We start from the raw sequence: 14,940 nt of genomic DNA, 5'->3' as shown, positions 1-14,940 counted from the left end.
CTCATTGAGTTGTTTTATTTTATTTTTTTTTAACTGGGAGAGCTGTCTCCCAGCGCTGGAGTGCAGCCAGAACATTGCATTAAAGCACGACCACGTAAGTACTTTAATCTGGTATGGGTAGACAAAGCCTAAGTGGCTGCATAGGCAATGCAAAGTCAGGCCCCACATCTTTAGAAGTTTGACTGGATAATCTCTTCCTACTGCCATTGCTGTTATATAAACCAAAGGTGTCCTACCAGTCTCACTTAAGAGCAAGACAACACTATTGTTCCACCTCCCATTTTCAGGTACAGGTTGCTCTTCTAAAATCCAGGATTCTCTGGTTTGGCAACATCCGTGGTGCAGCATGACCACGGATGTTCCAGAATCCAAGTCTCCCAGCACTACAGGGGGATGGAGGCCCAGGAGCCAACACACAGTGCAGCTGGGCTAAGATGGAGGGGGGTAGGGTGCTGGGACATGTCTCAGCTGGGCTGTCAGGGGAGGGTGGGGTGCCAGGAGCTGGCACATGGCTCAGGGGAGCTGGGGAGAAGCTGGGAGCAGGCGCATGGCTCAGCTGGGCTGCAGGGGGAGCCAAAAAGCCTGGTGGTGGGTGGGGTAGCAGCAGTGGATCTGAAATGACTTCCCCATGTCCAGAAAAATCTCTCATCCAGGACCAGTTAGGTCCCCAGGGTGCCAGACCAGGGAAGTCCAAATTGTAGCTAGCTAACGGTGACTTACAAGGGCCAAGTACTGTAAGATCCTGAGTCCATGGTAAAATCTAGCCGAGGGGTGGGCAATAATTTTTGATGGGAGACCTCTCCAAAATATTGGAAAGTGGTCAAGGGCAGCATTCTTCCATCATATTAATTGAGGAAGTGCAGGGCCTAGGATGGAGATTTGATGCAGAAGGAAGGTTGGGGTAAGGGATTGGAGTGCAGAAGGCAGTTGTGACCTGGAGTACTGGACTGGCCAACTACTCAGAGGATTTAACATAAACTTAATTGAGAGAAGTGGCTAGACAAATAAGGGGCTGCAGGGTCCCGATCACTGAGACCTCTTGCATATATGGATGAAGGAGTGGGGCACAGAAAGTGTGTATGTGGAATAGGGGGGCAGAAGTGGGGGATTGGGAAAGGGAAGGAGCTGGAGAGGAAGAGGCAGGCTCTGACCGGGAGACTTATCTGACTGACTCCTGACCAGCAGCCCAGCATGTCTCACAGGCAGGCAGCCTGCCCCATCCCTGCACAGGCTGCAGGGCCATGTGCATGTATGAATAACTATGAACCGGAGGGGTGGAAGGAATGTAGTGCTTTGCGTAAATAACAAGCAGCAAACAAGCAGCTCCCATTGACAAGTTTCCGGCCACAAACCGGCCAATGGGATCGAGCTGGTGGCAGGAGCAGCACATGAAACCTTCCTCCCCTCCGGGATCACAGTTTTTAAAGAGAAATGGCTCCGCAGACACTTTTCTGAGCAGCTTGCAGATGAGGTGAAGCAAGGAGGGAAGTCTGCCTGGGGCTCCTTGCAGCGTCTGCTGGACCTGATCCGGTGGCCTGGTAGGTTGGATCCAGCCCACAGGCCGTATTTTGCCCAGGCCTGATTTAGCCTTTAGACAGAATTATTTTTGAATAAAGACATGCATAAATCCAATATTTTATTCTAGAGAAGATGTCAGTGTCCTACTCAAATACATAAGTCAGTCAACCCAGTGACAACTTACCTAATGGTGCAGAATCAATCTTCTTCCAAGGTGGAAGGTATATTTTCTTTTCCTTCCAATCACAGTATTCTTGGCAACTGTCGCTAGGCTGGTCCCAGGGCAATTCTGCAAGACAAAAAAGAGACAGGTACCGAATTATTTTTATACCTCTGAAGACAAGTTTAAGAATTACACATATAGGAGAGATGGGAAAGAGTACTGCCATTGAACTAAATGGCTTTCAAGATAAGGAAAATGGAAGATGATGGTCCAGCTTGACTGTGGTTACAAGTTATAAAAGTGCCAAGATACCTAAAAGTCATTTATTTGCTCCAAACTAGTTCCATTTAATTAATGTAATTAAATCATCTGTTTAGGAAATATCCTGACCTCATAAAATTGTCAGTGGCTCCACAGAGAACTCTGTGCCACAAAAATCTTGGTAAATTTTGCTCCCTTTGTAAAACAGCCCCAATGCAGCACTTTGTTATAATAAGGTAATGAGAGTCATGTTCAAGAGTAGAATTATTAGAGTATTTTATAAAGTATTTTATAAACACCAAATAAAACGAAGATCTGTAGCTTAGAATGTTTTTTTCTGTATTTCACATTCTTATAGAAGCTTACACTGATGCAAAAGTAGAACTTACCAGTCCTTTATTAAAATCAGAAGAGATTTCAAATATCACAGGTGTAAGTGGACATTTGGAAGCAAGGACCCAGTTTTTATTCAAGGGGTTCCCAGTAATAATACCCCACATACAAGCAAAACAGTTTGTAAAGTTTCACCAGGAAGCATTAATGATTATTTCCTGCTCTGGTTCAAGTGGAATTGCTCTACAGTTCCAGGTAATCCATTGAAATGCTTCTATAATGGTGGTGAACCCTGTCAGCCTATAGCGTAAATACAAGGAGTACCTTAAAGACTAAGGAATTTATCATGGCATAAGCCTTCGTGGGATGCAGCTCACTTCCTTAGATGCATGAAGTGGAAGCTTCAGCATGACAGGGATTTATACATACCAAGATGAGAGCGTGACATTACTATGTGGAAGATCAGTGCTAATGAGGCTAATTCAATCAGGAATCCTACAAAAAGTGGAAAACAGGTCAAACTACAAAGGATGAATACAGAGAACCTTGCCATTCTCAGTGGATGTGTTTCTGATTAGGGATATGAAAAGTTAACTGCCTGCAGCAGGGGAGCCACTCCAGCCCCCACACCCCTGCCCCTCTTTAATCAGTTAACTGGTTAAACATAAATATTTAACCAATTAATTAAATGGGACACCACTGCAAATAGCAAAATCTGAATACTGGGAGCAGGGGGAAGCAGAGTGAGTGCGCTGTATCTCTAAGGCTTCTGGCCACTGTGATGTGTGCAGGGGGCAGGGAGTGCTTGAGCACTGCTGCTGCCCTGCACATCCCGCTTAGGCCTGTAGATGGGATGCAATGGGGAGGAGGCAGTTCGACAGGGTGATGGTAGGAAGGGAATCCATGAATATGCAAAATCACAAAGTTATACAAATTGTGAGGGTCTGCTGTATAAACAACCACCACAAGTATGTAGGGGCAAAATTAGAAATGCAAAGGCACAAAACAAGCTCAAACTAGCTAGGGACATAAAAGGTTACAAGAAAATATTCTATGAATATATTAGAAGCAAGAGGGAGAACAAGGACAGGGTAGGCCCCTTATTCAGTGAAGCGGGAAAAACAAAAACAGAAAAGGTGGAAGTTGCAAAGGTGCTTAATGACTGCTTTATTTTGGTTTTCAACAAGAAGCTTGGTTGGTGATTGGACACCGAGCATACTGAATACCAATGAAAGGGAGGTAGGTTCAGAAGTTAAAATAGGAAAAGAACAAGTTAAAAATTAGATGCTTTCAAGTCACCAGGGTCTAATGGAATGCATCACAGAATATGAGCAGATATCTGAACCACTAGTGATCATCTTTGAAAAGTCATGGAAGACAGGAGAGATTCCAGAAGTCTGGAAAAGGGCAAATATAGTACCATCTATAAAAAGGGAACTAAGGACAACCCATGAGAACTACAGACCAGTCAGTTTAACTTCTGTGCCAAGAAAGATAATGGAGCAACATCTGGAAGACAATAAGGTGATAAGTAATCATATGGATTTGTAAAGAACAAATCATGTCAAACCAATCTGAGAGCTTTCTTTGATAGGATAATATGCCTTGCGAATGCATATTTAATGCGGTATACCTAGACTTTAGTAAGGCATTTGATAGTCTTGCACAAGCTTCTTATAAACAAATTAGGGAAATACAACCTATATGGCTGCTATAAGGTAGGTGTATAACTGGCTGGGTAACTGTTGCCAGAGAGTAGTTATCAATGGTTCAGTCATGACAAGTGGGGTTCCACATGAATTAATTTTGGGACCACTTCTGTTCAATATCTTCATCAACAATTTAGATAATGGCATAAAGAATATGCTTATAAAGTGTGACGATGATACCAAGTGGGGAGGGATTGCAAGTGCTTTGGAGGATAGGTTTATAATTCAGAATTATCTGAACAAACTGGAGAAACTGACTGAAGTAAATAGGATGAAATTTAATAAGGAGAAAAACAAAGTACTACATTTAGGAAGGAACAAATTTCACACACACAAAATGGGAAATGACTGTCTAAGAAGGAGTACTGCAGATAGAATCTAGGGGTCATAGTGGAGCACAAGTTAAATAAATATGAATCAGTAATCAGAGTGACACTGCTGAGAAAAAAAAAAAAAAAAGAGCTCCCCAAAAAAACCCAAACACCATTCTGGGACATATTAACCAGAGTGCTGTAAACAAAACACAAAAAAAATTATTCCACTCTACTGTGCTGATTAGGCCTCAACAGGAGTAGTGTGTCAAGTCTGGGTGCCACATTTCAGGAAACGTGGACAAACTGGAGAAGGTCTAGAGAACAGCAACAAAAATGATTAAAGGTCTAGAAAACATGACCTATGAAAGAAAACTGAAAGAACTGGGTTTGTTTAGTTTGGAAAAGAGAAGACAGAACCTAAAAGGTTGTTACAAGGAGGAGGGAGAAAATTTAACCTCTGATAATAGGACAAGAAGCAATGGGCTTCAATTGCAGCAAGGGATGTTTAGATTGGGCATTAGGAAAAACTTCCTGCCAGGGTGGTTCAACACTAGAATAAATTGCTTAGGGATGTTGTGGAATCTCCATCATTGTCTAACTGAAACCTGAAAATAGAGACTGCAAGAGACAGTAAATAAAACAAGGGAAGTAACTAAGCCGCCACAGCAAAACTTCCTTGTGATCATATGTAAGTGGACTGTTGTCCCCTTGCTAAAACTGAGTTAAGGGTTTTAGTTGGCTAATTCCCAGTACCAAAATTAAGGGGGAAGGGTGAATGGAAAAAAAAAATCAGGATCCTGGGACTGACAGTCCCCAGGATCAAGGAGAGAGGTCAGCTACAGCCTGATTGACAGGGCAGGCAGGCTAATGAGTCCCATCCTTTGTCTGAGCTGTAACTGCCTGGAACAGAGTGGGACCAAACTAAGGACAGCGCAGGAAGCTGAGTTGAGCTGGGGAGCAGAGTTGTGTCAGCCAAAGCCAAAAAGGTAGCCCGGGGAGCAAGTCAGAGCTGGGAGCAGAGCAACAGCAGCAAAATCAAGAGAAGAAGTCCAGGGAGCCAGTCAGTGCTAGGAGAAGAGCTACAGAAGCAGCCCAAGGAGAAGATCTATTCTGGGAGTAAAGCTGCAACAATTAGAGCCAGAAGCGCCAGAAAAGCAGATCAGGGAGATGGAGGCAGAGCACCAACAGTCCTAGGACTGGAGCAGGGACTAGAGCTGGAGCAGTTCAGAGCTGCATGCAGCATGCCCCAAGCCAAGAGACCTTGCGGTTACAGATCAGACTTGAAGGAGGTTCATAAGCCTGAGGGAAGGGGAGAAAAGGAGATCTGAAGCTGGGAAGAAGGGTCTTGCCACTTAAAGCCAGAAGGTCAGAGAAAGTGTTCAACCCACAGCATTCCTACAGCTCAGCCAGCCCCTGAGAAGGCGGTCTGGGGTTTGTGAGGAAAAGCCTTCCCTTCCCCCACACTCTAGAGATGGCTATTTCTGATGTCTCCATGCCACAGAGATTATGAGTTTCTTTAAAATTATCATAGGTTTCCTTTTTAAAAATTGAATGATATTTAATAAATTGTATTTGAACTGTATATAATGATCAGTGGATCAGGGAAGCATCCAATATGGAGAGAGCACTCTGGAGTGGATACATCTCAGCCCCTGTCTTAAGTGATCAATTGAGCCCCTCAGGAATCCTGGGCCCAACCTGTTGGGGTTATGAGGACTCTGCCACACAGGAGAATGGAAGGGGAGACCTTGAGGGCAGGCAGGCCTTTGGGTAAAGGAAGTGGGAATGAAGACTCAGATCCTTTAATGAGCCCATTTCACCAGGGTAACCAGAAAAGTCCCAATAGGGGGGAACTTGCACATATACTAGGGATGTGATAGTGTACACAGTTACACACAGTTCCCACTCGGACCCCACACTGCAGCCTCTGAAAGAAGCAGCAGGAGAGGGGGACAGGTGGTTACCTCGGAGCTTAAAAGCCAGCTCTGCACACACCAGCTCTCAGGAAGCTGGCCCCCTCATGTAAACGTGTAACTGCTTAGTTTCAGCAGCTACATGTTTACATAAATATATGCATTTCAACATCCCTAACATACACCAGTGGTTCATATACTATAGATATATTTTTTCCAAGGATGCAGCCCACATAATGCAGCCTGCCATTTAGAACCAGAAGGCCAGAGTTGCAATGGCAAATAGAAAGAAAGCCAATGGAATATACTATAGCCACAACAGAACAAGACAGTCCATGGAAGATGACCCCTAAGAGAATCTATTAAAAAGCTGACCATGGTATGAAAGTTTGAGAAAATATTTGAAATACACTTTTTACTTTCCCCATGATTTGAGATCAACTCTACAAATCTATACCGGTTATGAGCATTTGTACTTGGAATGCTCTCCCCCCACGCCTTCCCTTCACCTATTTATTTCGAGTTTCCTTATCCTCTAATCATAACGCCGGTCATCTGAAGAAGTGGGCTATGCCCACAAAAGCTCATGATACCATCTATATGTTTTGTTAGTCTATAAGGGTATGTCTACACTAGCCGCCTAGTTCGAACTTGGGAGGCTAATGTAGGCATTCGAAGTTGCAAACGAAGCCCGGGATTCATTTGCATCTTTCTGGGCGCCGCCATTTTTAAATGTCCCCTAGTCCGAACTCCGTGCCCGCGGCTACACGCAGCACGGAGTAGGTAGTTCGAATTAGGATCTCTAATTCGAACTACTGGTACACCTCGTGGTGGTACCGGTAGTTCGAATTAGAGATCCTAAGTCGAACTACCTACTCCGTGCCGCGTGTAGCCGCGGGCACAGAGTTCGGACTATGGGACATTTAAAAACGGCGGCGCCCGGAAGATGCAAATGAAGCTCAGGATATTTAAATCCCGGGCTTCATTTGCAACTTCAAATGCCTACATTAGCCTCCCTAGTTCGAACTAGGTGGCTAGTGTAGACATACCCATAAGTACTACCAGACCATTTGCTTGCTATTTTTTTTTCTGTAACAGACTAACCCCCTGAAGCTTCTGGAATACTTAATCACTGTGAAGCTACAGTAAATATGCATGTTATAAAATAGTTTATGTAGTGAGAAGAAATTGACCAGCTCCTACCTCCTGCTAACATAGCAGTAAGTACTATCCCACATGACCAAACGTCAACTGGCTCTGCATGGAATTCTTTTCTCTTTAACAGTTCTGGGGCAACATATGGAAGAGTGCCACACATCTTGTTTAACAGTCGCTCACGACCATTGTGCTTAAATACAGTAGCTAAACCGAAGTCAGAGATTTTGAGATTATCTAAGCAAAAAAGAAAAGTCATTAAGTATATTGTGTAAAAAGGTATTTTCATTGTCTCTGGTAGAAGACTTATGTTAAAGCTAGACAAAACCAAACCTAAGCACATTTACACTTACTCTAAGGTCCCCTTTACACATTGCCAGTGCTGTATAAATGGGCAGTAATAAAAGTGAAAATCAATCTTTTCCTTGTTTCACATCATAGCCATTTATACAATTGATATGAGGGGACATGGGCTCTGGGCTGAGCACTGGGCAGAGGGTTGGGATGCCAGAGGTGGTAACAGGTGCAAGCTCTGAGAAAGTTTGGGTGCGAGAAGGGGTTCCAAGCTAAAGCAAAGTATTGGGGTACACGAGAGGGTGTGAGGTGTTAGCTCAGAGGGGGCTCAGGGCTGGGGGTGCTAAGAGGATATAGGGTGCTTGCTACAGGAGGGGGCTGGGGCATGGCCTCCTACCAGCCAGCTCCCAGTTGGCTCCCATGCTGCTCCCAGAATGGGCCCAGATGCCTGTGGCCCCTGGAAGTAGGAGTGGGACAGGAGGCACATGGCTCCATACCAGGGGTGGGCAAAAGCCTCTCAGAGAACCTCTCAGTTCCAGGCCCCGTCCCCTATCACATTGCCTGGGAGCCCTTTTAACTGCTTCTATTTAAAGGGCTTGTGCTTTCCCCATGGCTGCCAGGCAACAAGTTGCCCAACAAGCATGGGAAAGGTGCAAGCCATTTAAAGAAAAGCAGTTAAAAGGGCTTGCAAGTCCCAGCTCTCTGGCAATGCACTAGCAGCACCAGGAGCTGTGAGCACTTTTAACTGCTTCTACTTAAACGGTTCACAGCTGCCGGGTGGCTGCATTGCCTGGCAGGCTCAAGTCCTTTGCACCTTCCCTATGGCTGTCAGGCAACAGCCCCAGGGAAGGTGTGAGACCTTTAAATAGAAGCAGTTGAAAGGGCTCTAGTGTCCCCAGCTCCCGGGCAGCATGTGAGCAGCAAGGCTGGGAGCAGCGAGCTCTTTAAACAGCAGGAATTGAAAGAGCTCGCAGCTCCCATCCTCTGCCACAGGAGAGGGGTGAGCCCTTTCAACCCCTACTATTTAAAAGGCCCCTTCCACCTGAGGCCCTTCCCCTGTCAGTCCGAGGCTCTGCCCCTTTCCAGGTGGCTTGGTGACCTCTTCAGAAATTTTTGAAGTAGCCCTTAATAAAAAATTATTGCCCACCCCTACTTCACACACTGTCTTTCTCTGCCAGAACCACCCATTCAGCTTTCACTGGCCACAGCTGCCTGTTCCAGGCCAATGAGCACTGTGAAGGACTATGCTTGCAGGCAGTAGCAGTGTGTCAGGAATCCTACCGCACGCCCTCACTTCACACAAACTGGGCTACATCAGCTGCTTTTATGATCAAGCTGGCAGCCTGCCTTAGTGACAGCCCTGATATCACTACTGACTGGGAAACTACCCAGGATCTTCCAGTTGATTGCAATTGATCAGTTGGTGACCATTGCTCTAAGAGTTTGTGCAGATATGTTCTCTCCTTAAATAATGAGGAGTCCTGTGGCACCATAAAGACTAAGGGTATATCTACACTGCACAGCTATTTTGGGATACCTCTGGTCTAGCCCAAGTCTTAAACCTTCCGCTATTTCAAAATATCTTTCGAAATAACGGGTGCCCTAGTTCAGCATCCTGGTAACCCTCATTCCACAAGGATTAGGGATGTCTCAAAATAGCACATTATTTTGAAATTCAATCAAAATCCGATACGCAATTTGTGTAGTACAAATTGCATATCTTATTTTGAGTTTAGGGTGCCATGTAGACATACCCCAAGAGATATATTTGGACATAAGCTTTTGTGGATAAAATCCCACTTCATCAGTGGGGAGCAGGCAGGAGTGCATACACTCCAGGTTGACCTCCACAATTCTAAACACTGAATTGTCTTAAACTTCCAATAAAAAAGTTATTCAGAGTTCATGGAAACATTGAATTGATTACAAGATTTTGTAAGAACAAGCTTTAACAAAACTCAACTTTTAGTCAAGTGGCCTTTAAAGGCCACTCACTCTGCAAAGATCCAGAATAACTTTAAATTTAAGAGATGAAGTCAGAGGTTTTTATACTTACCCCTTTCATCTAGCAGTAGATTTTCAGGCTTAATGTCCCTGTGAGTTATTCCTATACTATGGAGATATACCTGAAAAAAATAAAGGCTTTAATACCATGTTCTGTTTAGTTAAACTGTAAAAAGGAGCTTGAAATAAATGCATAAAAGTATGACACTTACCACACCAGCCATAAGCTGATGAAAAAACTTCTGTGCATCTGGTTCAGGCATTCCTATATCAGGCTCTATAAAAAGTCATTCAGAATAGACATACCAAAATGCTTTTCTTCCATCAAACAAATTATGGAAAAGAAAGGCTGCGCTATGTTTTTGTAACTATTTTACAAAGTTTCCTGGATACTCTGCTCAATATTTTTCACCTGTCTTGAAACAGTAACGACAGGCAATGCAAAAATGTAATGAATGGTTACACCGCAATGATTACAATGAGTTACACTGCAGAGGCTGGGACTCCTTGTGTACATACGGCATTCAACTGTAGTCTATATTTCACTTTCTAGGAGCAAATTAATTGCCTCAAATGCCAATCTAAAGACCTGTTTGGAAGTAGTGTAGAGCCCTCTAATGTAGAGGGACCAGGATCCTTCAGGTCCCACAAGACCCACTGCCATAATAACAGGAGTGATTGGGAATGCCAAAAGCTTCTCTACTTTAAAAAAAGCTAATTGGTAAGTTAATATTAAGATGCACACTGAAAAAAGAACCAAGAGTTATGTTAAAAAAGGCTTCTCTACATAAATACAAAATATTCCTTTACTTAACTGAAATTCATTACTACTGAAGAATATGCATTGTTACAACTTTTATCAGAATATTCCATTTAGAGCTCTGCTTCAGCAGTTTTAAAATTCCAATGGGAGGGAAAAAAAACAAGAAAAATTGTGGATTTTTTGTACTCAGCTACTTTTGTGGTTTGAAATGCTAATTAAAACTTCCAAGAGACAGATATCTACTTATGGCCCAGACATTTAGTTAAAAAAACTTCAGAAGGATTTTTGCTGTGCACATTAATCTATTTGCTAAACGCAATTTAAATACTCAACACTTCTGCTTTTCTGCTCTACTGGGTTAGGTGATTTATAGAATTAACATTCTCTAAATCATAATTAAAACAGTGCAATCTCTGAAGTAAAACCAATCTGAGACCAATTATATTATATCCGGAAGACATTGTTTAAAGAGACTTCCTCTTTGCAACAAAAACTTTGTCACATGACTTGTAAGCAAGCGATTTTTACAAAATCAAATGCAAAGAAAAACGTTTAATTAGATCAGTGAAATGGCACTAAATCCTTTATGATTTATAAAGAGGACATCAAAATACTTTTGAAAAGTGTCTATATTTGGAAGTCAGGCCAGGATATTTCTCATTCTTCTGGAGGATTCTGGCAAGGACTTCAGTGGACTTTGAAAATGCCCAAACACCAGTCCAAGGCTTGTAAAAATTGCCCAATGCATGCTAACCCAAGTTCTAAGCCTAGCAGCTAGAATGAATAATAGCTTGTGCTGCCACTACCCTTGACATTTTAAAGGAATTAAAGAGTTGTGTACTACTATATTTAATAGCTTTTAAAAAATAAAGTACAGGCAGTCCCCAGGTTACATGGATCCGACTTGCATCGGATCCCTACTTACAAACGGGGTGAGGCAACCCCGCACTAGCTGTTTTCCCCCAGCAGACCAGGGAGACGCGAAGCTAGTGCCCCCCCTCCAGCAGACCAGGGAGACGCGGAGCGGCTTTTCTCAGCAGACACCTCAGCTTGAGAATAAAGGACTGAGGGAAGTGAGGTGTGGGAGAATAAAACTGAGCTCTGGAGAAATGTTTGGCTAGAGTTTCCCCTACAATATGTACCAGTTCTGACTTACATAAAAATTCAACTTAAGAACAAACCTACAGTCCCTATCTTGTACGTAACCCAGGGACTGCCTGTAACTCTCTATATCAGGGGTCTCAAATCCCCAGCTTGCAGGCCATTCCCAGCCAGAAAAGTTGCACAATCTGGCCCAGGAGTCCCAGTGCAGACTCTGTTCAAATCCCTCAAACCCTGCCTTTTCCCACCATTGCCTCGCCCTCTTTATGGTCTCCCATCCCCCTCAGGGATTACTAGGGAGGCCTGGCATGAGGCAGCAACAGTGGTGAGCTCACATGCTCCCCCCCCCCCCAGAACTCGGGGGAAGCAGAGCACACTTGCTCCGCTTCCCTACGCCTCCCACTGCCACAGGAAGTGCAACGGAGGCTGGACCGCTGCTGCCGCCCCGTACCAGGTCCCCTGGTAATCCTGGAGACTGCATTTCCTGAGGGATGGGGTATCAAAGATGGGAGGGCAATGGTGGGAAGGGACTGGTCAAGCCCCAACCTGCATTGCACAACTGCTGTGGCTGGGGATGGCTGACGTCTTTTGCATTTATTATACCTTTTTTAAAAATCCTGGCTGCATTCCATTTTCTCTTTTCCTACAAGATGTTTCTTCTTGCATTGGTCTCAGGGTCAGTTTCATCTAAATACCAAAGAATTAAATAATCTAGCCTAAAAGCACACAAGTAAGAAACCAACCCCAACTAGTTGGTGCACTTCCACTTCATTACTTTCCTGGCTGACATGAGGAGTTGATTCCAATATTTCTCATATGTTTGTGATGATTTTATGTTCTCCTTAGCACTACCAATATTTGTTATCTATATACTACTGAGTTTTCTCAATCAGCAGCAGAGTGAAACTGACCTTTCTTTCCAGCTTCACTGCTACATAGTAGGTTCTGAATATTAACAGACGATAAATCTGACATAACTAGTCAGTACAACCAACAGCATAGGCACTATTGCATTGTGAAAAATACTACTTCCTCCATTCACATTGGTGACTTCTGTAACTGTAAGAGCTAGATTTTTACGTAATGAAAGCATAGATTCTGTAAAAACTGAAAGCACGGACCAGGGAAAACATCAAGTTATCTTGTTTAAATTATCTTTCCTTGTGAAAATGATGGCTGTCAACAGTTTTATAACAGGTTTTAAACTAGGATTATGCTATCAATAGCGAACATAACCATAGTTACGCACAGAAACTCCTGCAGGCTTCAATGCCTAGACAGGGTGCACATAGTGCCCATTAAACAGAACTGTACACTTGAAGGGGAATATACTACACACTGAATTTTGATCTGATAATCACTGGAATGCAAGTCTGTACATATTACATTTTCTAGCCCATTTACCATATTTGCTCCCAAACCATTCCCCCCAACTAATTTAATCTATAGCATTAAATATATAGAATTTCTGAACTCTTAGGGATCATGCTAAGTGAAGTGAACTAAGGTTTGAAAGACAGAAATCCTACTTCTAGCTATGGCTTAGTCACTGAGGCTGTGTCCAGACTCCATGCCTCCGTCGACGGAGGCATGTAGATTAGCCAGCTCGGAAGAGGGAAATGAAGCCGCGATTAAAATAATCGCGGCTTCATTTAAATTTAAATGGCTGCCCCGATCTGCCGATCAGCTGTTTGTCGGCAGATCGGGAGAGTCTGGACGCGATGCCCCGACAAAGAAGCCTTTCTTCATCGACACAGGTAAGCCTCGTGAAACCAGGTTTACCTGTGTCGATGAAGAAAGGCTTCTTTGTCGGGGCATCGCGTCCAGACTCTCCCGATCTGCCGACAAACAGCTGATCGGCAGATCGGGGCAGCCATTTAAATTTAAATGAAGCCGCGATTATTTTAATCGCGGCTTCATTTCCCTCTTCCGATCTGGCTAATCTACATGCCTCCGTCGACGGAGGCATGGAGTCTGGACACAGCCTGACTCACAACATGCACAAGGATAGGCTGGCTTTTCAGGTGAGTATCCCAGACACTTTCCTTCTGAGATCAGTGGCACTGGAAGAATACAATAAGGAATCCCTCTCATCTTACAAGGCAACTACAATGTTATAATGAGTCTATACAGCCATCACCAGAGTTGTCTTCAGACCCTCCCCTCCAAAGGGATGTTCAGAATTCTGTACCTATTCGGTCAAAGAGCTCTCCCCCACTGCAATACTCCAGGAAGAGGTATTGAATACTGCCTTCTCTACGATGTCCATAGAATTTTACAATGTTCTCATGATTTAACATCTTATTAATGCAGATTTCTTTTTTTATGTTTTCTGGACAGTCCACAGCACGTTTCATGTCAACTATCTTTACTGCAACAGCTTCTTCTGTACGTCTGTTCACAGCAAGCTGAACTCTGTAGAAGTGGAGGAAAAAAGCAAGGTTACAAGGGACAAAGCAAGTAGCTGTCTATGAACCTATGAATGCAAAACATTATAATGGATATACTCAGTGGAAGTTAGCCACCAAAGTCAATGGGAGCTCAGCACCTAACATCTTTCAGGATGGGGGCTTGACACTGTGGCAGGGGTAGGAACCTTTACTGGGTCAGGACAATGTGTTCCTTCTAATTTTTTCCATCCATGCGGAGAACAAATTTTGTTATGTGCACCAAGGCATACACAGATGTGCACCACCAACAGAAACACATGCTTCTGACTGTGGGCTGCTATGAGTACTCTACTAATCAGCAAAGAGGCATCTGAATTCTCTCCCGAGTGGGCACCCAAGCACACAGCTTACAGGGAACACTGGTCAGGAGTCAATAACCTAGAGAAAAATCAGTACAAGTGAGAAAAATGATTACCTCTCAAGGATTAGCATGAGGTCTAACCCACAGTCTGAGTTTAAACCCCATATTGAGATGGGGTATGTAAAGTAGGGATGTAAAATCCTGTTTAAATGTACTGTAATATTAAATAAAATGCTTAACTGGTTAACTGATTAAGGGGGGGGAAGCCAGAGAGGCCACTGCAGTGGACAGGAGCTGCTCTGGCTGGGCAGAGTGCTGCTCCAGCCCTCACTGGTTAACCTGTTAAGGGTGAGTCTAACTAGTTAACCATTCACATTCCTAGTTTAAAACCAGTCTCCACAGACCTGTATGTTCATGTTCCTAGACAATTAATAAGGTGCCTGGACACATAGAAGGTTTACAGCTGTACAAGTTGTAAAAATATTGATAAGCATTTAATGTTTGAAAACTAAATTAGAGAGGTAAAAGGTTAACTAGCGGGCTGAAGCAAGTGCTCCATGGTGGGGCCAGCCAGAGCAAGCCCCCCAGCCTATGGGACCCCAGCCCTCCACAGAGCCCACGAAAAGCTAATGCCCAAATACATTTGTTAATCTTTAAGGTC

At 43.7% G+C, this 14,940-nt stretch overlaps 1 protein-coding gene across 2 annotated transcripts in view; it reads right to left on the bottom strand.

Moving 5' to 3' along the window:
* The window catches only part of LOC142824428 (serine/threonine-protein kinase Chk1), a 74,649-nt gene that overhangs the window by 52,110 nt on the left and 7,599 nt on the right, over positions 1-14,940 (bottom strand). Inside the window, exons 2-6 of one of the 2 annotated variants that reach the window (XM_075916370.1) lie at positions 13,720-13,943; positions 9,877-9,941; positions 9,717-9,786; positions 7,415-7,603; positions 1,703-1,807 (exon numbers count right to left, since the gene is read on the bottom strand). In XM_075916370.1, the coding sequence (XP_075772485.1) occupies positions 1,703-1,807; positions 7,415-7,603; positions 9,717-9,786; positions 9,877-9,941; positions 13,720-13,943 (653 nt within the window). The remainder of the gene's footprint in view (positions 1-1,702; positions 1,808-7,414; positions 7,604-9,716; positions 9,787-9,876; positions 9,942-13,719; positions 13,944-14,940) is intronic. The other variant, XM_075916371.1, reaches the window with a different exon arrangement.

The sequence above is a fragment of the Pelodiscus sinensis genome, unplaced genomic scaffold (genome assembly GCF_049634645.1).
Source record: "Pelodiscus sinensis isolate JC-2024 unplaced genomic scaffold, ASM4963464v1 ctg35, whole genome shotgun sequence".
NCBI lineage: Eukaryota > Metazoa > Chordata > Testudines > Trionychidae > Pelodiscus > Pelodiscus sinensis.
This window is presented reverse-complemented; position numbering and strand designations above follow the sequence as displayed.